The 25,807-nt window shown below is 41.9% G+C and overlaps 1 protein-coding gene across 4 annotated transcripts in view; it reads right to left on the reverse strand.

Annotated features, from left to right (window-relative positions):
• The window catches only part of ADAMTS2 (ADAM metallopeptidase with thrombospondin type 1 motif 2), a 209,701-nt gene that overhangs the window by 64,540 nt on the left and 119,354 nt on the right, over nucleotides 1-25,807 (reverse strand). For all 4 annotated transcript variants that reach the window (XM_079966473.1, XM_079966472.1, XM_079966471.1 and 1 more), the window contains exon 4: nucleotides 4,330-4,529. In XM_079966473.1, coding sequence (XP_079822599.1) covers nucleotides 4,330-4,529 — 200 coding nt within the window. The remainder of the gene's footprint in view (nucleotides 1-4,329; nucleotides 4,530-25,807) is intronic.

The raw sequence follows: 25,807 nt of genomic DNA on the forward strand, positions 1-25,807 counted from the left end.
CTTGGAACTCAAGAAGAAAGATGGCAAGAGTGGTCAGAGACAGGGCATTCAGAATCCTGGACGGATCCGAGGGAGGAGACCTGTTCTGACAACTGGTTAGGTACTAGTTTCCGGTTCCTATCTGCCTTAATGGAGGCAGCCCCCACAACATTGTGGGGATCGAAGGCAGAGAAAAACAAGAATGACAGAGGGTAAATCATTCTTGGAAAAACCTCACAGGGAAGGGAAGAACGGGCTTCACTCGCAGTCCGTCTCGGTACCTGGCTCTCGCTCCAGAATAGAACGCAGGGGGCAGGGAGGTGCTGAGCGTAAAAGCACTTTGCTTGGCAAAAACCCTCCTACACTGCCATTAAGAAGCAGAGGTTCTCCTGTTAATTGGATTTTTAATTGGCTTTAAAGTCAGGCATGCTTCGAGAGAAGATGTCATCAGAACTGTGGAATTACCCACCTGCACTGATTTGAGGTTTGGAACTGAGAAAAAGATTCTATTCAGTGGGGGCGGTGGATGGCGGAGAGGGGAACCTCCATTTTCTTGTTTACTTTGAGTTTCTTTATTAATGATTTGGTAACTCTCTCCAGACGCAAAATTTTAAAGATACAAATGAGGTTGGATTGCAGTACGGAATAAAACTTGTGATTAAAAGAACATTTTGGTTTAAAGAAATGGGGGGAGAGCTCTAATGCTTGAATGGATTATCTTGTAAAATTAGAGCAGATACCATCTCTACCCCCCTTAAAAACATCATAGAAGAGATACAACATAAGTGGAATTGGCCAAAATGCAGTCGTAAAGATGAAAAGAATTTGGCGCCGTGGATGAGGGAGGCATGGAGACTTTGATGGTGATTCATTAAAATGAAAGTACTCCAAGATCCCCTGTGGATCCCTCTTTCTCGGGCTACGGACATTTCTAGATGTTGACTGAGTAGTGAGAAAGAGTGGAGTGTGTTGTTGTCCGGAAACACCAAGCACGATGAGAGCACAGTAGGAGGGAGCTAATGAGGTATTCGGAGAATTCTTCAGGATCGTAGCCCCACCCCAGCTATGCTGAGAGACAATGGCAATCGGAGGAATTTCAAGAACTGGACAGCAGACAAAGGCCAAGGTCTTTATAATTGGACATTTTCAGACTGACACACACAGAGAAAAGGAAAATAATTAGAGCACCTTGTTTGAAATCTTATGGAAAGTTAGATATGCTTTTAACACAAATAGTAATCACTAAAAATGCAGCTGTTATCTTAATGATTAATATACCAATTGAAATATAATTAGATGTTAATAAAATATATGAACCCAGCAATAGAAGAACTGGAGAGAAAACAGTGATCAAGGGGCGCAGGAAACCACTTTGATTACCGGTAAATTGCGTAAATTTGGAAATAACTGGAATTATTTTGATATTAATTGAAATATGTATAATTAGCAAAACTGTGGTAATATTGAATAATTACTGGGAAAATAATAATAAAATATTTAAAAAAAGACAATTAGTACCTAAACAATTGTGTTTTTTATAATAAATATACTGTAACTCAGCCAGCCTGCTCCATTTAGGTCTCACCTCCTTACTAGGAAATGGAAATCTTTAAAGGGGCAGCCCTATGGACTACAATCTGGTCCCCTGTCACCTCTCTGATATCTCCACTTGGGCTGAACAGGGTTGAGAGCCCACGAGGCACTTTGGGGCAATGATACTGGCCTGTTGATGAGGTCAAGCTTGGGAGCCATTGTCACTGGGGCAGGTGGGTCTCAGGCCCTCTCTACCATATCTCAATATATACAGTTTCTTAACATTTCCTCTACATTTTCCTCAATGGATTATGCTGGAAAGCTCAGTGACAAGCGGAATAAATATATTTCAGAGCTACAAATCCTATAATTTCCTTACAATCACTGTATCTCTTAAAATAGATTTAAGTGACATGAAAAATAAAAAAGGTTCCATTTCAAAATCTGTTTTTGTGTGTTTGCCACATAACTGCTAGGTTGCTCTGCTTTCCTTTGACTTGAAAATGTAGAAAACCATCTGTTTCATCTGCACACTTTATTTTAAGCCACGGACAAAAATAAATCCCTCCCTACATAATTGACTGATATTGACTTTTTAACCTTGAATTATTGGGATATGTTTGCATTATGTCCACCAGGTCACATGTATGAATATGCTGACCTTTACTGCCTTGCCAGCTCTCTCCATTTCTAAGGAATGAATTCAGGTATTTCCAAGGACATTATCAAAGATGCCTCCCTAAATTTCATCCCAGCATTTTGAAGTCAAGACTAAAGGCGGCGAAAGCTCTTGCTGTCTGGCAATGTCCTGCAGCTGCACTCTTCCCAAAGAGTGTATTTCAACTGGTACAGGGCTGGTGCTCAGCAGCCATTTCAGAGTTTTTGCATCACTATGAGCTTATATGAACTGTTTGATGAATTTGGGGTTGCATTTTTTTTCTTTATATGCTCCTGTGTTTTTGACATCATTATAGAAATTGTAACATTTCTTAATTTTTAAAGCTGCTGTTATTGTGAGTTGCTTTGAGCTCAGCATTTGTCATTGGAAAAATAGAATACAAACATCAAATCAAATCAACTGCAGTCAAATACAAAGGCAAATTATAAAGGTGCAAAATATGTTGCCTCTGTCTGTCACTCTGACTCCAGGATTTGTCAGTCAACGGATTAGATAGATCAGTACCCACCGTACCTTGATAGCAAATTGAGGAGGAATGTTTCTCATGTACGGAGTGAGAAACTGGCTTAAGGCTGTCTTATTGCAGTCAGAACAATAGGGAATTGACCACAGCAACTGGAGCTTTGACACATTAATCCAGGCAAAGCAATACACAGTGGTGTATTTTCTACACAGTGGGGTAGGGGGAAAAAATTAAATTCAGAGCGTGAACAGGCAATACTCAGTTCTTTATTTGAGAATGAAAGATAGTGGTTCTATTGTTAACTGATGAAAAAAAACAATTTTACGAAATAAATGATGGAGCAGGTGGCAACCCATAAAGAGTTACAGATGCGCCTCTCCATAACCTCATTGCTCCTATTTCCCTCCTGTGGTTTCTCTCTTTGCCTTCTGATCTTGTTTTATGTTCCATCCCTGCTGTGTAGACACACAGAGTCATTCTCTCATATACATAGTCCCATTCAGTCTCAATAGATTCAGTGTTGTAGCCACATATTTGAGTCCATCCTAAGCCTCATCAGCTAAATACGTTTCTGTCAACTACCTGCTTGGTTTTAATAATAATAATGTAGCATGAATGAGATTGCTTGTTTAGAAGCATGGAATCAGAGAATTGTAGAGTTGGAAGAGACCTCGAGGGTCATCTAGTCCAATCCCCCCCCCACAATGCAGGAATATGCAGCTGGCCCATATGGGGATCAAACCCACGATCTTGGCATAATCAGCACCACACTCTAGCTAACTGAACCACCATCAATGGCAAACAAGTTCTAATTTGGTTGGGGTAGACTGTGAGGGATCAAATTCTGATACAAACTGGCCTGAACCAATTTTCCTGGCCTAAGGTGCAGGTGTCCTTCCGATCTCACACTTCTCTATGCAAGCAAAGTAGCTTGTTCCATTGAAGTAAATGGTGACATGAGAGCTCTGTGAGCAAAGAAGAATGTCAAGGGGCAATCAGCTTAAAATGCCTGCACTCTTACAAGATAATTTCCACAGCTAATTACCAAGCTATAGCCTAAGAAGTGCAAACACACTAGCAACCTATCTGTATGCATGTTTGCTCAGAAGTAACCGAGTCCCGTGAAAATTTCTCCTATGTAAGTGCATAATAGGGTTGCAGCCTGAATAAATAACAGTACCGACACATACAAAATGTAGTAGTCAAATGTCAAATACCATTTCCACTCCTAACAAATACTATTTGGCAACACTGTTAAATCAGTCAAAATTTTTTGGTACAAATTTTTGCATGAGAGAAATTCTCATAAAAATAGTGAATAGCTACACTGCTACACTGTACACTTAAAGCAGGGGTGGGAAATCAGTGGCCCTCAGCCTGTTTCATCTGGCCCCAGTTTCTCATACACCACAGAGTTTGGTTGCCAGATAGAGAGAGGGGGAAAAAGTGAGAGGAAGGTGATGTGGCTGCACATCCCACCCACTTTTTCATCTAGCTCCACCCACCAATGCTTCAGGCTCCGCCCACCATCCACTGCAGTCCTTGATTGAATTTTTCCAGTGAATCCACGTCCCTTCCTAGGAATAAGGGCTCCCTAGCTTGAAGTATTTATTTTGATGAGAGACAGCAATAGCTACATGCAAGACCTGTTCTTAAACATTAGTAAATTACTCACTATGTTCATCAGCGTCAGAAGATACTTCTGAACGTGTTCTTTCCCATGGAATTGTACAACAGAGTCATCAACACCTAGAAGCACTTCAATGTTGTAATCGTCATCCGTCGCATGCCTTGGATATCTCCTCCTCCTCCTTGAGGTGCTAATTTCATCTTGCAAGAGGTTCACCATGCTGTCTAGATTGCTTAGATCAGCTGCTGAAAGAAATGAAAAGCTGTTAATTTTTAAAAGTGCCACATTTTATTTCTCAATTATTATTTTTAATCATAAAGATGAGAAATTCCCATTATAGTTCCTCTCTTACAGTACGATCACATCTTGAATGGGGGTTACTTTCTTGAGGTAGCACCCTTGGAACTGTCCCCGTGTGAGCATCCTCACTTTCCAAGCAAGGCAGAGTTTTTTTAAGCTCTCCATCTTGCCCGCAATTAATTTGCAGAATTTCAATCACGTAAGGTTGAAATCACGCAAGTTAATTGCATGCAAGGTGCAATCACACCGTGTAAGTTTGGGACAATTTTGTTAAAGTTCCATTGGATAAACCTGGATTTATTCAGCTAAGGTGAGACGAGAATTTGATGTAAGATCTCAAATCCGGTAAACAGGCGTCCCAAACGTTTATGGATTAGAAGTATGGTGTGGGGTCAAATTTTCACCTGAACAATTGCCCTAATGACAATGTAATCTCCAGGATGGGTGAGTAAGTAAATTAGATAGATATAGATGACATAGATATAGATATGAAATCTTAAAATGGACATCTGTTGGATGCAGGCAGAGTTCCTCAGTGGTATTTGTGCTTCTTCATCTTTATAATACTACAAATATTTTTTATGTGACAAGGCAACATGGTTACATGCAGAGTTTTTTCACTGCATCAGCATGAATCTGAATCTGCATAATTGATATCAATATCAAAAGTGTATATTTGAGCATGACTTCTTTATAGGTTTCCTTTACGCATGTACATATACAGTGGTACCTCGGTTTTCGAATGTCTCCGTTGACAAACATTTCGGTTTACAAATGCCGTAAACCCAGAAGTAAATGCTTTGGTTTTCGAACACGCCTCAGAAGTTGAACATGCCACGCGGCTTCCACGTGCAATCAATCGGTGTTCAGCTAATCTCAGGTGCTCTCTTGCAACCAATTTGTTTTTGTGACTGTCTGCGCCTCGGTTTCCGATCGTTTCAGAACTCAAACAGTCTTCCGGAATGCATAATGTTTGAAAAACGAGGTATCACTGTATACAAATATAGATTTATTTATTTATTTATTTCATACACTGTTTGCTGTATCCACTGAAGACATCCTGTTTGTGCGAGGAACTTACCGCTTCTCTTCGCCCCTCCCCCCACCCTGAATCTGCCCCATGTTGTACAGGACCTGTGTTGTTAATCAAAAATGCAGGCTATAGATATTTAAAGAAATAAATAAAACGCCAGAACAGATGAAGGATGCCTGATATCCCTTCATGAAAGGGGCAACTTCAATGGATACTGCCCTGTCTATGTACACATAGACCCAGACCCAGACAGACTATTGTATCAGTGAGACTTGCAGAATACTAGGAATTGGAAATATATATGAGCCATTATACTAACAAATGCAGTGCCATCTCTGTGTTGTTCTAAAATCAGCTTATTGACAGATGTGAGGAATACGGGGAGAGAGAAGATGAATGGCATGACTAAGAAAATGCAATCGGCATTATAGGGATTTTGTGGGATAATTCACATAACTACAATACCAATATGAAAATAAGCAAAGGTGATCACACATTTTTGCTTATACTTTCCTCTACCTCTTGATATTCTAGTGATGTGAATATTGATGTTCTGGAGATATGAATGATTAGAAACAGGTTATGGCCGCACAGCCGTAAAAGTTATCCCAGCCAAAGCAAGAATTGGAAGGAAAGAAGCACTAAAGAGTAAGACTCAAAATATGTAAGTCCAATAATTCTTTTGATCATGCAAGCATGAAATATAAAAAATTCAAATAACCAAGATAATAACTGATACGATGAGGGCTTCAATTCCAAAGTTCGTTAAAATGAGATTTTATATTTTGTCTAACAGAAGCAAATGATTCTATGCAGATACCTTGCTAAATGATTATTACAAATGCTTATAAACTTGATTTGTATTCATTCTATTATGCGATTTTAAAATCATTTTATCTTTTTTTTGCAAAAGCCATAAAAAGATGAACTCTACAATTAGTAACATGAAAACTATTAATAAATTAATCTATGCAATTTTTTAATCCTTTGACTGCAAGATAAAATATATGAAGGAAGTTCTGATTACTGGTCCTGAGGATTCCTTTGCTGCTATGTAGTGGCCAATATCTAAAATCTACATTAGATATACCCAACAGCTTGCCCACACTGTCTTCAGCAGTAAAACTCTATTTTAAATAACCTTCCCCTGAAAACATGTGAAAGGATGAGTGTTTTTTGAGAATAGAGGGACGTGTGGAAAGAGGCATTGGGCAGAGGGCAAAACTCATGTCCATTTGTTGAGGAATGACTTAAGACTAATGACATCGGGGTTTGTTTGTTTGTTTATTTTGTAGATAAAATGAACACACAGCACATCCTAAAAGAACAAAGTTTTCTAAAGGATTGTGACGCCCGATCTGTAGGTGCATGATTCTTAAAACTCAGCTGCAGGCTCCAAGGTCAGAGATGAACCCACTTGGGATGGGTTTGGGTGGGCGGAAAGGGGCAGGGGAAAGGTTCTCAATTCCTGTTTGGTTCTCTGCTTAAAATGGCTTCCCTGCTGCTTGGTGGGAAGCCATGGTCAAAACCCATCATTTGCATTCCCCCTTTAATACAGCCCAACTGCAGATTTCATTCCCCGCCCCGCCCGGCTACACAGCAATAACCACTAGCCTGCTAGTCATTGTCTGCACATGTCTAATTCCACTCTCTTCCCTGCTAATTATAATTTTGCTCCGTCATTCCTCCTCACCTTTTCCTTATTTTGTATCTAAATGTCCTCTACTTGTCTTTTATCTTGCTAGCTGCATTTCCCTCTAAGCCACGTAAGCCTCTTCATAATTCATAAATCCTCTTTTCACAGTACAGGTTGCACTTGGAACCTTATGCTGCATATCATGCATAAGGAAATTGGACAAATCCCGGAAGCCAAACTGAGCTGCAAGTGAGGTGCTGTGAGGTGAAAGCCTACTGGGCTAAACATTATACATACATACATACATACATACATACATACATACATACAGTAAGCCGACAACTTACGCACATTTAACTTGTGAACATTCAGCTTTATAAACTTCTCCCTAAAATAAAATAAAACTAAAAAGTGGGTGGGCATTCTACGTGGGGGTTACTTTCTGGGGATCTCACCTAAAGTCAAAATTGTATAGTCAAAACACATTGGGTGCAATGGTGGGTGGGACTGTCAAAGCCTTTTTTCCTGAATGCCCAATTTCGACTTTAGGTGAGGTCCCCAGAAAGTAACCCCCATGTAAATTGTGGACTTACTGTAATCATGTCAGGACAAAATGCTACCATATTCAGGCCTGATTCAGAAAATAAGGGTAAAAGAATGACTGAAAAGATGTGTTTGGGTGTTAATGACGTACATAGCACTGCTTTTCCTGCACAACATTCCAGTTTCTATGGATGTGAAAAACCTCTACCTGGGACCTTGGAGAGATGTTGCCACTCAGATAATGTCTGAAAAATATTGGGATGGATGGACAGCGGCCTAAGACTGCAATCCTGGCTGTGGGACTTGGCAGAGCAATGCAGCCAGCACTACCAGGGTGAAGGTGCTACAGGGAAAACATCTGTTTGTTGCATTAGCTCCCAGGCTATCACAGCAAAGAGTTGCTGTCATAGGATGGAAGCAGGGACAGTGAAGGAGCCTGTGATGCTCAACCTGCCCACCCTCAAATTTCAGAGGTTTTTGCAGGCAGTCACCAGCAGGGATGCCATGGGTGGAAGCTTCCACCTGCTTTTTGTGCATGTGTACTGGGGTGCTCACCCAGCAATGGGCAGTTCTGCTCCATGCAAAGCCCCTCCAACACAGCAGATCGCTCTGCATCCTGGTATAAAGCAGCACCATCTGTTAAGTAATAATAATAATTTATACCCCACCCATCTGGCTGGGTTTCCCTAGCCACTCAGGTGGCTCCCAACAGAATATTAAAAATGCATTAAAACTTCAAACATTAAAAACTTCCCTAAACAGGGCTGCCTTCAGATGTCTTCTAAATGTCATATAGTTGTTTATTTCCTTGACATCTGCTGGGAGGGCGTTCTACAGGGCGGGCTCCACTACCGAGAAGGCCCTCTGCCTGGTTCCCTGTAACTTGGCTTCTCACAGCGAGGGAACCACCTGAAGGCCCTCAGAGCTGGACCTCAGTGTCCGGGTAGAACGATGGGGGTGGAGACGCTCCTTCAGGTATACTGGACCGATGCAGTTTAGGGCTTTAAAGGTCAGCACCAACACTTGGAATTGTGTTCGGAAACGTACTGGGAGCCAATGTAGGTCCACAATTGATCCACAATTCCAAAATGGATTGTGTCTGTAAGTTTAACTCACAAACAATACCTGGTTCCTTTTATCTCCCTTTTATTAATTGTTTGTTTGTTTTTAAATCACAACATGAAAAAGCAAGATTTCATCAGGCCAGCAACCTACGATAATGGTGTTTCACATTGTGGTTTAGTGAATGTTATAGTTCTTCAATGAGAAAAGATCAATAATACTGGAGAAACGTCCCTGAGATGTAGTTTGGCAGCTAACACTGTTGCCATGAGAGAACTTTGGCCATGTTCTATGGTGCATACTCATTGGGCGCTGGCAAGAGCAGCAGGACCAGAATGCAGACTTTCCGTGCTGTAGCAGGGGAAGATCTGTAGAGGATGTAAGAAGGCTTCCTGCCATTACTATGGAATCTTTAGAGCTCAAGAATGAACTTGCATTAAAGAAAAATAGTGTACACCAGCAGCAGAGTGCATGAATGACACCAAGGATCACACGAGCATGTGGTGACGGCAAATAAGATAAGTGGGAATGCAGTTTTCCAAAGCCCCACCACATCACCTCTTATTTAAAGTCAAAACGGGTTTCATTATAATCGAAACATAACAATTAAAATAGGAATGCATATGGAATTTGCTTTATACTCTCATCCTTCCATAAAATTAATACTTAATTTTACCTGGAATCACAGTAGTATTTGAAATAATTAGCTACTTTGCACAGTGGAGAATTACTCATCATGGAAGTAGAAACATATAATTAAGTGAAAATTGCATAAAAGTAGGATTTCCCACATCCTCCATCAGATTCTACACAAACTATGAATTTATTGCCATTCTCATCTTATTAACCAAAAGGTGTTTTTTTTTGCGAATCCAGTTTTTGTATCGTTTTCATAAGGTGAACATGTTCAGGACTATTTTCATTAACCTCTGCCAATGAGACACTTGAATGCTTAGTCCATTCTCCAAAAAACATTATTAAATTACAGGGAATTAGCACATTTAATGATGGTGATAGGTGACCCTTTGGCATTCTGAGTGACATCCCTAACAATCTCATTTGCAATTTAAGGAGAATGAAATGCCAAGGCTCAGAACAAGACTTGAATTACAACAGGCTAATGTGAAACATTAAGCCTTTTATCTGTGAAGCATTCATTTTTCAGAAAAAAAGGAAACTACAATTCATTACTTGTAATACAAGTAAGCAATTTTAAAAATCCTTCAATAAAAAAAATAACACGAAAAAAATCTACTTTATGGGGAAAATGCTACAAGAAAGCTTATTAAACATACGGTAGCTTTTTGGGGGACAACTGTTTTTGAATACAAATTGTTTATATTATTAGATTTATTTATGTATTTAGGTTACCTTGTACTTGAGACATGGAAGTTACCAAACCATTATTTATGTTTTATTTGTATTTTCAAAAGATTAATAATACCTTGAAGAGGAAAGGTTTGGTGAAGTGTTAGAAGATGAAACCGTTCACCAATATTATGTCTATAGATACAAAATTTCATTTAAAAGTAATTTGAAATGTATGATAGAACCATGACTAATTATTAACATTAAAGGTAAAGGTAAAGGTACCCCTGCCTGTACGGGCCAGTCGTGTCCGACTCTAGGGTTGTGCGCCCATCTCACTTAAGAAGCCGGGGGCCAGCGCTGTCCGGAGACACTTCCGGGTCACGTGGCCAGCGTGACGAAGCTGCCCTAGCCAGCCGGCACCAGCGCAGCACACGGAAACGCTGTTTACCTTCCCGCTATAAAGCGGTACCTATTTATCTACTTGCACTTAGGGGTGCTTTCGTACTGCTAGGTGGGCAGTAATTATTAACATTACTCATTCTTTAAATTTCATTCATACATTATGCTATATCTGTTGATACCCACAGGGCTAAAAAGAAAGCTCCCACTTTTTTCTGCCCCATTTGTGGGCACCAAAATGTGTGGGGCTTCAGTGATTTCACAGAGAAAATTTCAGAAGTGAGGCATGAACTTAACTCTGGCCACACTGACCCCCTCTCAGTAGCCACCATTTTGTTCCTCTCTGTTGCCCCTGTGAGCAATGAAATGGCCTCCCATAGTGTCATTCACAGGGGCACTATGGACAAAACAAAATGGTGGCTGTCACCTAGTAGCTGCCAAGAGCTGCGCGATGTGGTCAAGATCAGCTCTGCTGCCAACACCAGCTCCGCAAAGGCAGCTGGAGAAATACAAGAGCGGCAAGTGAATTTTGTCTCTCCTTTCATTCCTCCAGCACTCCAAAACAGGCTGAAAAATATTGAACTTATTACTGATGCTTAGCTCACCACAAGTATGTTTGTAGCATTAGATCTCAAAGTGCAGGGGGTATCTGCAAAAAATTGAAAATATGTGGGGACACATGTCAGGGAGCCACACTTCGTTTCCGGTTCCCAGGTATACTTTATCCACCATGTGCACCTCACCTTATTGTCCCTAGTTAGCTAAAAAAGCAAGTAAGGGGAATGGTTGCATTTAAACAAAATTGTTATTAAAATGTCATATTTTGCAAAGAGTTAAGATGGAGAGTACCAAATGTTGCCAAAACCTTTTATGCAAAAAAACCCCCAAAACCTAAAGACGTCCAAAGCAAACCAGGGATATTTGGAGCTTTTGAAGCCAGATGGATATAAATATGGCTTTGTTCTCTTGTGCTGTGTGGGTGTGACACTGATCCGGACCTCAGGGCAACAGCTGAGAAGTGAGGCTTTCATAATGCAGCACATATTATGCGAGTGTGTCATAGAAACAAGAAAGGGGTAAATAATGTCTTGATACATGAACCATGTGGAATAAGCATTGAAGAGCAGAAAGAAAAGGAGGGGGGGGCGAGAAATGGGAAGGTGGCAGATGAACAAAACACCATCTGAATAAGTAAAGGTTCAGACCAGGCTTGGAAAAACAGTATTAAGAAAGTAAAAAAGAAAAGAAAAGCTCTGCTGGATCAGGCCAAAGATCCACCTGGTCTGCCATTCTGTTTCCACAGTGGCCAACAAGGTGCCTATGGGGAGCCCCAAAGAAGGACCTGAGTGCAACAGCACTCTCCCCAAATGTGATTCTCAGCAACTGCTATTCAGATACATATCACACTACCTCGGGTGCTGGAGGCACTACACAGTCACTGATAAGTCTAATCCCCCTTTACAGCTGTCCAATTTGATGGCCAACATTACATCTTGTGTGCGGGAATTTCACAGTTTGCCTATGCAATGGGTGAAGTGGTATTTCCTTTTGTCTAACCTCAGTCTTCCAACACTCAGCTTGACTGGAGGGTTCTAGTATTTTGGAAGAAGAAGAACAGCTATCCACCTTCCCCATACAATGCATGATCTTATGCACCTCTATCATGCTCCCCTGCTCACGTTTTTTCGAAGCTAAAAAGCTCCAAATCCAAACAGGATTTGCTTGGGTTCAGTTCTTTTTCCTGTGGTTATCATTTTGCCAAATCACTCTCTCTCACACAAATGTGCACCTCAATTTCCCCCTTTTTATAGTGCCATCACAAACTTCCAATTAGGTCACATCATATTTTTTTCTGCCGTCCTTCAAAAAATTAGCCATGTAATCACTGGATTGAAAGTTTACTTTTCACTGGTCATCTTACATATCACCTTCATTTCACCAGCTATGCATGAAATCACTACCTCTCTTATTACGCCTCCCAAACATCAACACATTGCTTAAATTTATGCAGTTTAAGCACTTCAAAATACCACTAACCCAAAATCTTACAAATGTTTTCCTTACAATTAACACTAATGCTGCTTTTTAACAAAATAACATGTTTAGGAAATCTAGATTGCTGTATCGTTGAGCTGGTAATTCGATATTGAAAAATGCTAAAAAGACCACTCAGCTTGGAATGCTACAGCTTGAACTTGCAGGCATGGCCAAACTTGGCCCTCCAGCTGTTTTGGGACTACAGTTCCCATCATACCTGACCACTGGTCCTGTTAGCTAGGGATGATGGGAGTTGTAATCCCAAAACAGCTGGAGGGCCAAGTTTGGCCATGCCCCTGAAGGATAAAATGGGAGCATCAAGGAATAAGCCCAGAACATACCAGCAAGTCAGTAAGTGACGGCACCCACAAGGGATGGGGGGGAAGAATTCAATTCAGTTTGCCTTTAAAGGTGAATGCAGCTATTTTACACAACCTTGGCACCTCCAGATCAGGGTGGGGGAAATTCCTGCCTTCAACTCTGCCTGTCAGTGTAGACAACACTAAGATAGATGGATCAATGGTCTGACTCAATATAAGGTAGCTTCTTATGTTCTTATAGAAGCAAGCACAGCCAGGCACTCTCTTCTCAGCCATATGTGGAGCTGGCTGACCACATGCAGCTTAACAAGTCCAGTTATGAATTCACTATTTTGGGTCCTGCGCTTGGCCTCTTTCCCTGGCCTTGGGCAGAGCCTGAGGATGAGGAGAAAGCAACTAGCTAAGATTATAGACCCTTTTCTTCCAGCTCTGTGTCTCAAGACTCAGAGATGCATATATTTCTAGGGTCACAGGCAGGAAGGCCACCATCAGTTAATTATAGGAGAATTTCAATTGCTCAGAAACATTTAATCAATTAATTACACCAATTAATTCAAAGCACAGATCTACTGTACCCAAATATTGGGTGTGAGCCACTTTCCAAAGCTGAATCAATGTTGGAGCACTTTGGTTTTGAGCAAGCCGTGCAAACACAGCATGTGCTATACTTTATTATTATTATTATTATTATTATTATTATTATTATTATTATTGATACATTCTGCAATAAAAAGAGAGACAGATCAGTTAAAAACAATAAAGCCTTTCTGGTTAATATGTGTCAGAAACCCTTACATGTCCCACAGAATGTATTATGATCACCCTGCAAGACAGTGCATAGGACTTCTGCAGCATGGGAGGCTGATGGAGTTTTTATTGAACCTGTCAATCATTTTACTTTCTTCCTTCTTTGAATGCTTTATTACAAAAACACTACTTAACATCTAAATCAACAATCCCACAAAGGGAGCCATACTAGACTGTAGCAGCAAAAAATGGAAAGGATCTTGTGTCACCTTTAAACTAAGATTTGCAGTCCAGTCCTATACATGTTGGAAGTAACTGGCATTATGTTCAATTCAGCTTAATCCCAAGTAAGTGTGCAAAGAATTGCACTGTCATTGTGGTTTGAACCACAAGCAGGCTTTCAAGAGAATGCACAGAGACTGGGAGCATGGGCATAATGTATGATTCCATCTCTCCTATATGTATGTTTATTGAACACCTGAATAGTCCCTATGCTTTCTATGGAAAGCTAAAACACCTAAAAGGTAAGAATAATGACCATTTGTAATAGCGGTGATTACTGCCTTGGATCCAAAGGAGTCTTGTATGATTGGAATGGTTTTTCTGTTTGTGCAAGACATGTGTCAAATTCTTACAATTGTCCAGTTTTCCTGCAGCCCCACCCACACTATTCTAGAGGGTCTCAAGAGGGGCTTTGCGGGAGCACATGGAGGCTGTATGGGAGAGGAACCAGGAAAGTATCATTCTGCTCACTCTTCTCAGGATCCAACCTACAATCCTAGATATGCTAAGGTACTTCAACACACATAACTGGAGATAAATCCATGACCTTAATTAAGACCTAAATGAATAGAATCAAATGTGCTGATATATAAAAGGGAAACACAAAAAAAGAATATAAATAGACCAAAATATGCCAACTTTCAGATACAAATGTGACAGTATTTCAGTCTCCCAGGACACCCTGCTACTGAGCTGAAAGTCACATTTAACTGTGTGTTTTTTAAATAATAACCTTCAGCAGAATACACCAGCATGAGATTTCTAGAACTAGCAGACCTAATTCATTTTAGAACAGTGATTTGCCTCTCATTATATGTCTGAAATTGGCAAAGCTTACCTAGGAAAATTGTGTTATCACTAAATATTATGTGTGTGTGTGTATATATATATATATATATATATATATATAAAGGTAAAGGGACCCCTGACCATTAGGTCTAGTCGTGACCGACTTTGGGGTTGCAGCGCTCATCTCGCTTTATTGGCCAAGGGAACCGGCGTACAGCTTCCGGGTCATGTGGCCAGCATGACTAAGCCGCTTCTGGTGAACCAGAGCAGCACACGGAAACGCGTTTACCTTCCCACCGGAGCAGTACCTATTTATCTACTTGCACTTTGACTGCTAGGTTGGCAGGAGCAGGGACCGAGCAACGGGAGCTCACCCCGTCACGGCGATTCGAATCGCCAACCTTCTGATCGGCAAGTCCTAGGCTCTGTGGGTTAACCCACAGTGCCACCCGTGTCCCTTTTATATATATACATATACATGCATATAATATCATATTGTACTGTATTGCATTGTGGTATTTAGTTGCATTACACATGTGCACACAATCTGCCAACCATGCTGTAATGGTTTTTAGTCCTCAAAAGCTTATGCTATAATAAATCTGTTACCTTTTTAGGTGTCACAAGGCTATATTTCTTGTTGTTGTTTAGTCGTTTAGTCGTGTCTGACTCTTTGTGACCCCATGGACCAGAGCACGCCAGGCACTCCTGTCTTCCACTGCCTCCCGCAGTTTGGTCAGACTCATGTTTGTAGCTTCGAGAACACTGTCCAACCATCTTGTCCTCTGTCGTCCCCTTCTCCTTGTGCCCTCCATCTTTCCCAACATCAGGGTCTTTTCCAGGGAGTCTTCTCTTCTCATGAGGTGGCCAAAGTATTGAAGCCTCAGCTTCACGATCTGTCCTTCCAGTGAGCACTCAGGGCTGATTTCCTTAAGAATGGATACGTTTGATCTTTTTGCGGTCCATGGGACTCTCAAGAGTCTCCTCCAGCACCATAATTCAAAAGCATCAATTCTTCGGCGATCAGCCTTCTTGATGGTCCAGCTCTCACTTCCATACATCACTACTGGGAAAACCATGGCTTTAACTATACGGACCTTTGTTGGCAAGGTGATGTCTCTGCTTTTTAAGACGCTGTCTAGGTTTGCCATCGCCTTTCTCCCAAGGAGCAGGCGTCTTTTAATTTCGTGACTGCTGTCACCATCTGCAGTGATCATGGAGCCCAAGAAAGTAAAATCTCTCACTGCCTCCATTTCTTCCCCTTCTATTTGCCAGGAGGTAATGGGACCAGTGGCCATGATCTTCGTTTTTTTGATGTTGAGCTTCAGACCATATTTTGCGCTCTCCTCTTTCACCCTCATTAAAAGGTTCTTTAATTCCTCCTCACTTTCTGCCATCAAGGTTGTGTCATCTGCATATCTGAGGTTGTTGATATTTCTTCCGGCAATCTTAATTCCAGCTTGGGATTCATCCAGCCCTGCCTTTCGCATGATGAATTCTGCATATAAGTTAAATAAGCAGGGAGACAATATGCAGCCTTGCCGTACTCCTTTCCCAATTTTGAACCAATCAGTTGTTCCATATCCAGTTCTAACTGTAGCTTCTTGTCCCACATAGAGATTTCTCAGGAGACAGATGAGGTGATCAGGCACTCCCATTTCTTTAAGAACTTGCCATAGTTTGCTGTGGTCGACACAGTCAAAGGCTTTTGCATAGTCAATGAAACAGAAGTAGATGTGTTTCTGGAACTCTCTAGCTTTCTCCATAATCCAGCGCATGTTTGCAATTTGGTCTCTGGTTCCTCTGCCCCTTCGAAATCCAGCTTGCACTTCTGGGAGTTCTTGGTCCACGTACTGCTTAAGCCTGCCTTGTAGAATTTTAAGCATAACCTTGCTAGCGTGTGAAATGAGTGCAATTGTGCGGTAGTTGGAGCATTCTTTGGCACTGCCCTTCTTTGGGATTGGGATGTAGACTGATCTTCTCCAATCCTCTGGCCACTGCTGAGTTTTCCAAATTTGCTGGCATATTGAGTGTAGCACCTTAACAGCATCATCTTTTAAAATTTTAAATAGTTCAGCTGGAATATCATCACTTCCACTGGCCTTGTTATTTGCAGTGCTTTCTAAGGCCCATTTGACTTCACTCTCCAGGATGTCTGGCTCAAGGTCAGCAACCACACTACCTGGGGTGTACGAGCCATCCATATCTTTCTGGTATAATTCCTCTGTGTATTCTTGCCACCTCTTCTTGATGTCTTCTGCTTCTGTTAGGTCCTTACCACTTTTGTCCTTTATTATGGTAATCTTTGTACGAAATGTTCCTTTCATATCTCCAATTTTCTTGAACAGATCTCTGGTTCTTCCCATTCTGTTGTTTTCCTCTATTTCTTTGCATTGCTCGTTTAAGAAGGCCTTCTTGTCTCTCCTTGCTATTTTTTGGAAATCTGCATTCAATTTCCTGTATCTTTCACTATCTCCCTCGCATTTTGCTTGCCTTCTCTCCCCTGCTATTTGTAAGGCCTCGTTGGACAGCCACTTTGCTTTCTTGCATTTCCTTTTCATTGGGATGGTTTTTGTTGCTGCCTCCTGTATAATGTTGCGAGCCTCCACCCATAGTTCTTCAGGCACTCTGTCCAACAAATCTAAATCCTTAAACCTGTTCCTCACTTCCACTGTGTATTCATAAGGGATTTGATTCAGATTGTATCTTACCGGCCCAGTGGTTTTTCCTACTTTCTTCAGTTTAAGCTTGAATTTTGCTATAAGAAGCTGATGATCTGAGCCACAGTCAGCTCCAGGTCTTGTTTTTGCTGACTGTATAGAGCTTCTCCATCTTTGGCTGCAGAGAATATAATCAATCTGATTTCGATGCTGCCCATCTGGTGATGTCCACGTGTAGAGTCGTCTCTTGTGTTGTTGGAAAAGCGTGTTTGTGATGACCAGTTTGTTCTCTTGACAGAACTCTATTAGCCTTTGCCCCGCTTCGTTTTGATCTCCAAGGCCAAACTTGCCAGTTGTTCCTTTTATCTCTTGGTTCCCTACTTTAGCATTCCAATCCCCTATAATGAGAAGAACATCCTTCTTTGGTGTCACTTCTATAAGGTCTTGTAAGTCTTCATAGAATTTGTCAATTTCAGTTTCTTCAGCAGCAGTAGTTGGTGCATAAACTTGGATTACTGTGATGTTAAAAGGTCTGCCTTGGATTCGTATCGAGATCATTCTATCATTTTTGGGATTGCATCCCAGTACAGCTTTCGCCACTCTTTTGTTGACTATGAGGGCCACTCCATTTCTTTTACGGGTTTCTTGCCCACAGTAGTAGATATGATGGTCATCCGAACTAAATTCGCCCATTCCCGTCCATTTTAGCTCACTGATGCCCAGGATGTCAATATTTATTCTTGCCATCTCATTTTTGACCACATCCAACTTACCCAGGTTCATGGTTCTTACATTCCAGGTTCCTATGCAATATTTTTCTTTACAGCATTGGACTTTCCTTTCACTTCCATGCATATCCGCAACTGAGCGTCCTTTCGGCTTTGGCCCAGCCGCTTCATCAGCTCTGGATCTACTTGTACTTGTCCTCCGCTCTTCCCCAGTAGCATGTTGGACACCTTCCGACCTGAGGGGCTCATCTTCCAGTGTCATAACTTTTATATGCCTGTTGTCTTTGTCCATGGAGTTTTCTTGGCAGGGATACTGGAGTGGCTTGCCGGTTCCTCCTCCAGGTGGATCACGTTTGGTCAAAACTCTCCACTATGACCTGTTCATCTTGGGTGCCCTGCTCGGCATAGTTCATAGCTTCTCTGAGTTCTTCAAGCCCCTTCGCCACGGCAAGGCAGTGATCCATGAAGGGGGCTATATTTCTACTACCACATTAATCTTTAAACAGGGCCAGGGAAGCCCATAGTGTAGTGATTCTCCCTGCATTGGTTGGGGTAGGGGGTGGAATGGTTTACATAGCAGCTCATCCTGTGGCCAGCAGAGAATTACCTTCTTAGCATTTTGGGCGGGGCCCTATTGCACAAGCAGAGATCCCTGTGCCAAGCTTGCAAAAGGAAGGCTCACCCAGTGATGCTGTTGCTGGAATAGAGAGAAAGCACAGCATCTACAGATCTGTCATCCTAGCCATTCTCAGGGAAAGCACAATAACATGGGTACTCAGACTAAGGCCCGGGGATAGGATCTGTCCCAGTCACTTTCTAAATCTGGCCAGCGGACGGTCCAGGAATCAGCATGTTTTTACATGAGTAGAATGTGTCCTTTTATTTAAAATGCATCTCTGGGTTATTTGTGAGGCCTGCCTCAGGAAACTACAACTAATCAAGAATGTGGCAGCTAGACTGGTGACTGGGACCGGTCACCGAGACCACATAACACTGGTCTTGAAAGAACTACATTGGCTCCCAGTACATTTCCAAGCACAATTCAAAGTGTTGGTGCTGACCTTTAAAGCCCTAAACGGCCTCGGTCCAGTATATCTGAAGGAGCATCTCCACCCCCATCGTTCTACCTGGACACTGAGGTCCAGTGCCGAGAGCCTTCTGGCGGTTCCCTCACTGCGAGAAGCCAAGTTACAGGGAACCAGGCAGAGGGCCTTCTTGGTAGTGGCACCCGCCCCTGGAACGCCCTCCCACCAGATGTCAAAGAGAACAACAACTACCAGACTTTTAGAAGACATCTGAAGGCAGCCCTTTTTAGGGAAGCTTTTAATGTTTGATGTATTCCGGTATTTTAATATTTTGTTGGAAGCCGCCCAGAGTGGCTGGGGAAGCCCAGCCAGATGGGCGAGTATAAATAAATTATTATTATTATTATTATTATTATTATTATTATTATTAGGGTTAGGCTGAGATTTGGTGACTGGCCCAAAGTCACATAGTGAGCTTCATGTCCAAGTGGAGACGTGAACCCTGGTCTGACACTTCAGCCACGACTCCACAGAAGCTCTCATCAGTCTCCATCTCTCCCATAGCACAGGGGATGTGTCTATTGGAGATTGGGAATGGAAAGCAAATATATGCTCACATCACACAGCCTGTTGGAGTCTGAGATGTTGACCTTTCAAGCTCTTTATTAGGCAGCGTCCCTTAAAGTATTATGCAAGAGAAAGGCTTGAGAGAGGGCAAGTGCTGCTCTCAAGAAAAAGATCTGAGGCCACTGAGTTCCAGGAATAATGTTTTCAATTCAAATAAGTTCTATCCCTGCCTTTTAATCTTGCTTTCCCACTCAAGTTCTGTGCTGGCTCCCTCAGCATTAAGACTTCCTTCCTACAACACTACAGTTTATACTAACAATGGCAGTCAATGCAAGTAACAACTTTGCTTCAGGCTCCAAAGGCCTAATCTCTCCAAGACTGTGTGGCCTGGTGCCGGTGGTGCTGAACCAGAAAGAAAACAAGCTAAAATCCTGTCAACCGTTTGAACATGAGCAGGAATGAGGGAACATCTGGATTTCGGTCACTGTAAATTATAAGAAGGGAAAGAAAACATGACTTTGAAACGTCTCAAGTGCCAGGGAACAAACTGGTCTGCAGTTTGAAATCCCAAACCATCACAGAATAGTGGAGTATTGCCTGCGTTTGCCAAACAGAAAGAGCCAAAAGTCCATAGCCTGCCAGGAAAGCCAACAAGGCTGTCAGGGTTTTTTATTTTTATTAATATTATTAGATTCTTCATGCAAGATGTTACATTGTGTTTTTAAGAATGGTGGATATTCTTCAGCCTTTTAAGAAGCAAATTCCAAACACACCCACACACCAAGGCTTCAGTGCCTATAGCAAACCCAGCATTTGTCCAAGGTGAGACAGAATAAGGCACTGTCCCAGCTAAAGCTAAGCAAGACAAATCTCATTTTCCTTGAATATTTCTGCCTTGCTAAAAAGTGACATTACATGTTTGGGGCAATTATCTACAAAAGCTTCCTGCCATTTTCCAAATTACTGTCCATTATGCAATATGCAGAACTGTCAAAACTGGTCAGCACGTTCACATCCTAGCATAAGTGTGCCTTGTTCCTCATTCAAAATGCAGACCAGCTTGCTATTTACTGAACATGATGCTGGGCTCTTGCTTATCTTTCTTTCTGCCTCAGTCTGCATATACACCACACATTTAAAGCACACCACTTTCCCCAAGGAATCCTGGGAAATGTAGTTTGTTAAGTGTGCTGAGAACTGCCATTCTGTGAGCGGAAAAACTACAGTTCCTAGGATTCTCTTGGGGAAGTCATGTGCTTTAAAGGCATGGTGTGGATGTGACCTCAGTGTCTCTGGTCTTGGGAGTAAAAAAGAAGATAAAGAGAGCTATTTCTTATGCAGTTGTAAGTCTATAGAGTCGACCTGAGCAAGAAGAAGAAGAAGTAAGGTAATAATTTCTATATGTTAATGTCCTTTGACCACCCAGAGGCTTCTGTGAATGAAGGGGGAGTTGCCTGTGTCCACCCCCACAATCTTCTCCAGAAGGTATGGGGAATCACAAGACACCTGTTTCTTGTCTGGCTCCTGAAATCGTGACTGTGGAAAAACCACGTTAGGCATATAAATTATCCCACAACATAGCCCTGCAGCTATGAATATGAATTTTTCATTATATTAATTGTCCCACTTTCAACATGGAACAAGACACTTTGGATATCTTATGCAACATCTTAATTAAATGTGAAATATTCAGCCTTAATATATATCCCCTCCTAACCTTTCTTAATACTGCGGGGAGCTTCTGCCAACAAACAGGTTCATTTTAGCTAATGTTCAACTTTCTTTTTCAATTCACTTCCCTGACTTTTTTATTTTGACATTTTCAGCTCGTATATTAATTCCTGCCTGTGCAGAATACTGAGCCATTGTAATTACTTGCACTTAAGCCATTTATTGAAACTTTCTTTTGGTTTTGTTAGGTGGGGGAGGAGGGAACCACATATCAAACAAGAATATATTTCACACTGATCAGCCAGCCTTTAAACAAACACCTTGCCAGTAGGAACAGAAACCAGATTTGTTCCTAATGCTGTATTTCAATCACAAAGACAAACTACCATGTCCAAGAGAGTCTAATATCATTGTTCTAGGCAGCAGAGCTGTGCTGCTGCAGTTGACATAGCAGCCTATGCAGGCGGTGGGGGACAGGACATTGCTGGCTTGCTCTGGTGTGCTAACTGGGAATGACCTATTCTCCACTCTCCTTTAGTATTGGAAATGACTGGTGCATGTGAGCCTCTATAACACCAATAGGATGCCACACAAGGCAATGGGGAAATATCAACAAGAGGGTATGAACTGAATCCCAGTGTGTCAATTGGGTTTGTTTGAATATGAAGTGAAACCCAGAGTATGAATTGGTGATGCTTAGATATATATTGAACACCAGACCACTGCCCTATTGGGAATTAATGTAACATCCAGAGCTTGTGCAATTTAACTCACATTTGTATCATGAGTTGTACTAAACGGTGGCTTTAGCTTCAGAGCACCTGATTCTCACTGGTAACCTCTTCCTCCACTAAAAGCCTCTCATTTCTCCTCTGAAAGCTGTTGCTGAGAGCTGGATAATAATAATATAATAATAATAATAATTTATTATTTGTACCCCGCCCATCTGGCTGGGTCTCCCCAGCCACTCTGGGCGGCTTCCATAAAAACCAAAAATACACTAAAATATCACAGATTAAAAACTTCCCTGAACAGGGCTGCCTTAAGATGTCTTCTGAATGTCAGGTAGTTATTTATTGTTTGACATCTGCTGGAAGGGCGTTCCACAGGGCGGGCGCCACTACCGAGAAGGCCCTCTGCCTGGTTCCCTGTAGCTTTGCTTCTCGCAATGAGGGAACCGCCAGAAGGCCCTCGGCGCTGGACCTCAGCGTCCGGGCAGAACGATGGGGGTGGAGACGCTCCTTTAGGTATACTGGGCCAAGGCCGTTTAGGGCTTTAAAGGTCAACACCAGCACTTTGAATTGTGCTCGGAAACGTACTGGATGACCTTCTGAAGCAGAATCAGAAGAGAACTGGGGGCTGAAGCAGTGAAATTTGGGTGCCCTAAGTGTGAGCAGAATCACTTTCCTCTAAGGCAAAGCCACCATTGGATATAACTTCATGTCAAACGAATAAAATCTCTCTACAAATCCAAATATGGAGTACAACAAGCAGAAAGAAGGTGAAGACATGAGAGCTGTTTACATATGTTGAATAAAGACAGTCCAGATAGAGAAAATGAACCTAATCCCATGGTATGGAGGAACATAGACGTACCTCAGAGTTTCTGACTAATTTGACTCAAAGGAAAATCCCCCACCACCCTAAGATAACAGTTACAGCAGAGCTATCCAGCATGGTGCCCATGGACTATGGCTCCCATCAGCATGACCAATGGCCAGAGTGATGGGACTTGTAGTTCATCTGGAAGACATCACAACGGCTATTACTGAGTTGGAGACCAAATACAGTCTGTTGAACTTCAACAAAATGAATGTATTTTGGGCCTCTAATAAGAGGTTCTAGGAGTCTTATGAACTGCTGCAGTTTTATTATGTTATTGTTCATGAGGTGGGTTTTTTCATTTTAGAAATCTGGAATTTTATTGTTGTAAGTTGTATATTTTTAATGGTGCTTTATGCATTGTTTATGTAATGTGTGTAACCCATTATACAATCTATTTTTTATGAAGCATGGTTAACAAGTTCCTTCCATAAATGACAACATTAATTTCTACTGTCACATCACTGTAATATCTCTAATATATTATTAGTTCATACTACTTGTGGAACACAGAGCCCAGCACAAACACAGTAGGTTGAATTTACATCAGTGAGTCTATTGTATACCACTCCAACTTGCAGAGCTAAACATTTATGAATGTTTGCAGTACCAAATTACTTTCCTTGCAGAATAATTTCATGCTTTGCAATGTTTCTTGGAATTCTCTAGTATTCTGAATAGTTCAAGATGCAGTTTCATTATGGATATCACAAATATAAGAGGTCTGGCTCTTTTTGGCTTATATTAGCAACATCTATCAGTTTAAGTGAAAGACAATGCATTAGTTTCTCTTGAATGGAGTGGTTGAATATATTGTATAGATTCAAATATTGTATGCATGGAATCAAACTCTGCTGAATCTTCTGGTTTGAACCACTTCAATGTTTCCAGAGAATCTCCTAAGTTTATGAAGACTGTATAAAGGTAAAGGGACCCCTGATATTTAAGTCCCGCCGCGAATGACTCTGGGGTTGCGGTGCTCATCTTGCTTTACAGGCCGAGGGAGCCTGTGTTTGTCTGCTTCTGCAGACAGTTTTTCCAGGTCATGTGGCCAGCATGACTAAGCCACTTCTGGCAAAGCCAGAGCAGCGCACAGAAATGCCGTTTACCTTCCCGCTGGAGCGGTACCTTTTTATCTACTTGCACTGCGTGGTTTCGAACTGCTAGGTTGGCAGGAGCTGGGACCGAACAATGGGAGCTCACCCCATTGAGGGGCCTCGAACCGCTGACCTTTCGATCGGCAAGCACAAGCGGCACAGTGGTTTAAACCACAGTCACCCACATCCCATACAGACTGTATATCTAAGTATAATTACTGGCTGTTTTTCATTAACGCCTTGCTTTACATTGCAGCTAGAGGGACGCAGGTGGCGCTGTGGGTCAAAGCCTCAGCGCCTAGGACTTGCCGATCGAAAGGTCGGCGGTTCGAATCCCTGCGGCGGAGTGCGCTCCCGCTGCTCGGTCCCAGCGCCTGCCAACCTAGCAGTTCGAAAGCACCTCCGGGTGCAAGTAGATAAATAGGGACCGCTTACCAGCGGGAAGGTAAACGGCGTTTCCGTGTGCGGCTCTGGCTCGCCAGAGCAGCGATGTCACGCTGGCCACGTGACCCGGAAGTGTCTCTGGACAGCGCTGGCGCCTGGCCTCTTAAGTGAGATGGGCGCACAACCCCAGAGTCTGTCAAGACTGGCCCGTACGGGCAGGGGTACCTTTATTACCTTTACCTTTTACATTGCAGCAACGGCAGAATCCTGGAAGTGGTCATAAGGACACTTGAGTTGAAAGAAAAGAGATTTTTCAAACAATACACGCAAGAAGCACAGATGTTTCACCATTATTGTTCTAGCTTCCATTCCCCTACTTTAAGGTCCCTGGCTCTGCCATTTGCCATGGAGACCAGCAGCAAACTACGTAATCAGACTTACACATGTGAGCTGCTGTCATCTTGACAATCATACGGAAACAAAAATATGATCCAATGGTGCAAAAGAACACAAAACACAAACTGAAAAAGTCAGTTTCAAAGTGATAAAATGACAGTCCCTTAGATATTTCAGCATGAGACTATATTTGGTACAATGCCTTGTGTTTTGCTTTTCTCTGAAAGTTGAAACACATGTGTGCATAAATTTAATAACCACATTTTTTTTGCTTACTGGGTGTGGGTGTGTTAAAAAATGACTCCTTCAAACCTAAGGCCAGCTAAACTAGATATTCTAGTTAAACAAGAATATCACACAATAAACTGCCCACAAAACATTAGGGACAGTTTATTACTGAAAAACAAACTTGAGACTGCTCTAGGGAGGGTCAAGGGGAAGAACCCAACAGGATCAGGGGATGGGATGGTGGGGCCTAGTGTTCAATGTTCTGTCTGTCCAATGTATACAGTTATTTGCATCTGCTTACAGGTCCCCAGCCACAAAGCAATGCATCCGTCAATAATCTCAGGCTAACACAGGTCAATCTAACGTAGTTCAGACTCCAGCTGTATCATAAGCACAATACAGGAAATAAAATGTAAGCAGAGCATGTAACACAAGCAGGTGGTCCACAGGTGTAGACTTCATGTTAAGTTGAATCTACAGCAAGCATATGATCCAGCTGAGTTAGTGCTGCTGTGGGTTGCTAATTATCACCCACCCACCCCATGGAAGTTGGTGCTTTATGTTTTGATTTCATACTTTAAAATATTGTTGGCTGTCAATAATTTTTTATGTTTTAAAACTTGATTCTAAGTCATACAGAGACGGCCTCCGAGTTAAGTGACGAACAAATGAATTAATGAATATTTAAATACTTGATTGCTCACAT

The sequence above is a fragment of the Podarcis cretensis genome (genome assembly GCF_951804945.1).
Source record: "Podarcis cretensis genome assembly, chromosome: 2".
NCBI classification, from domain to species: domain Eukaryota; kingdom Metazoa; phylum Chordata; class Lepidosauria; order Squamata; family Lacertidae; genus Podarcis; species Podarcis cretensis.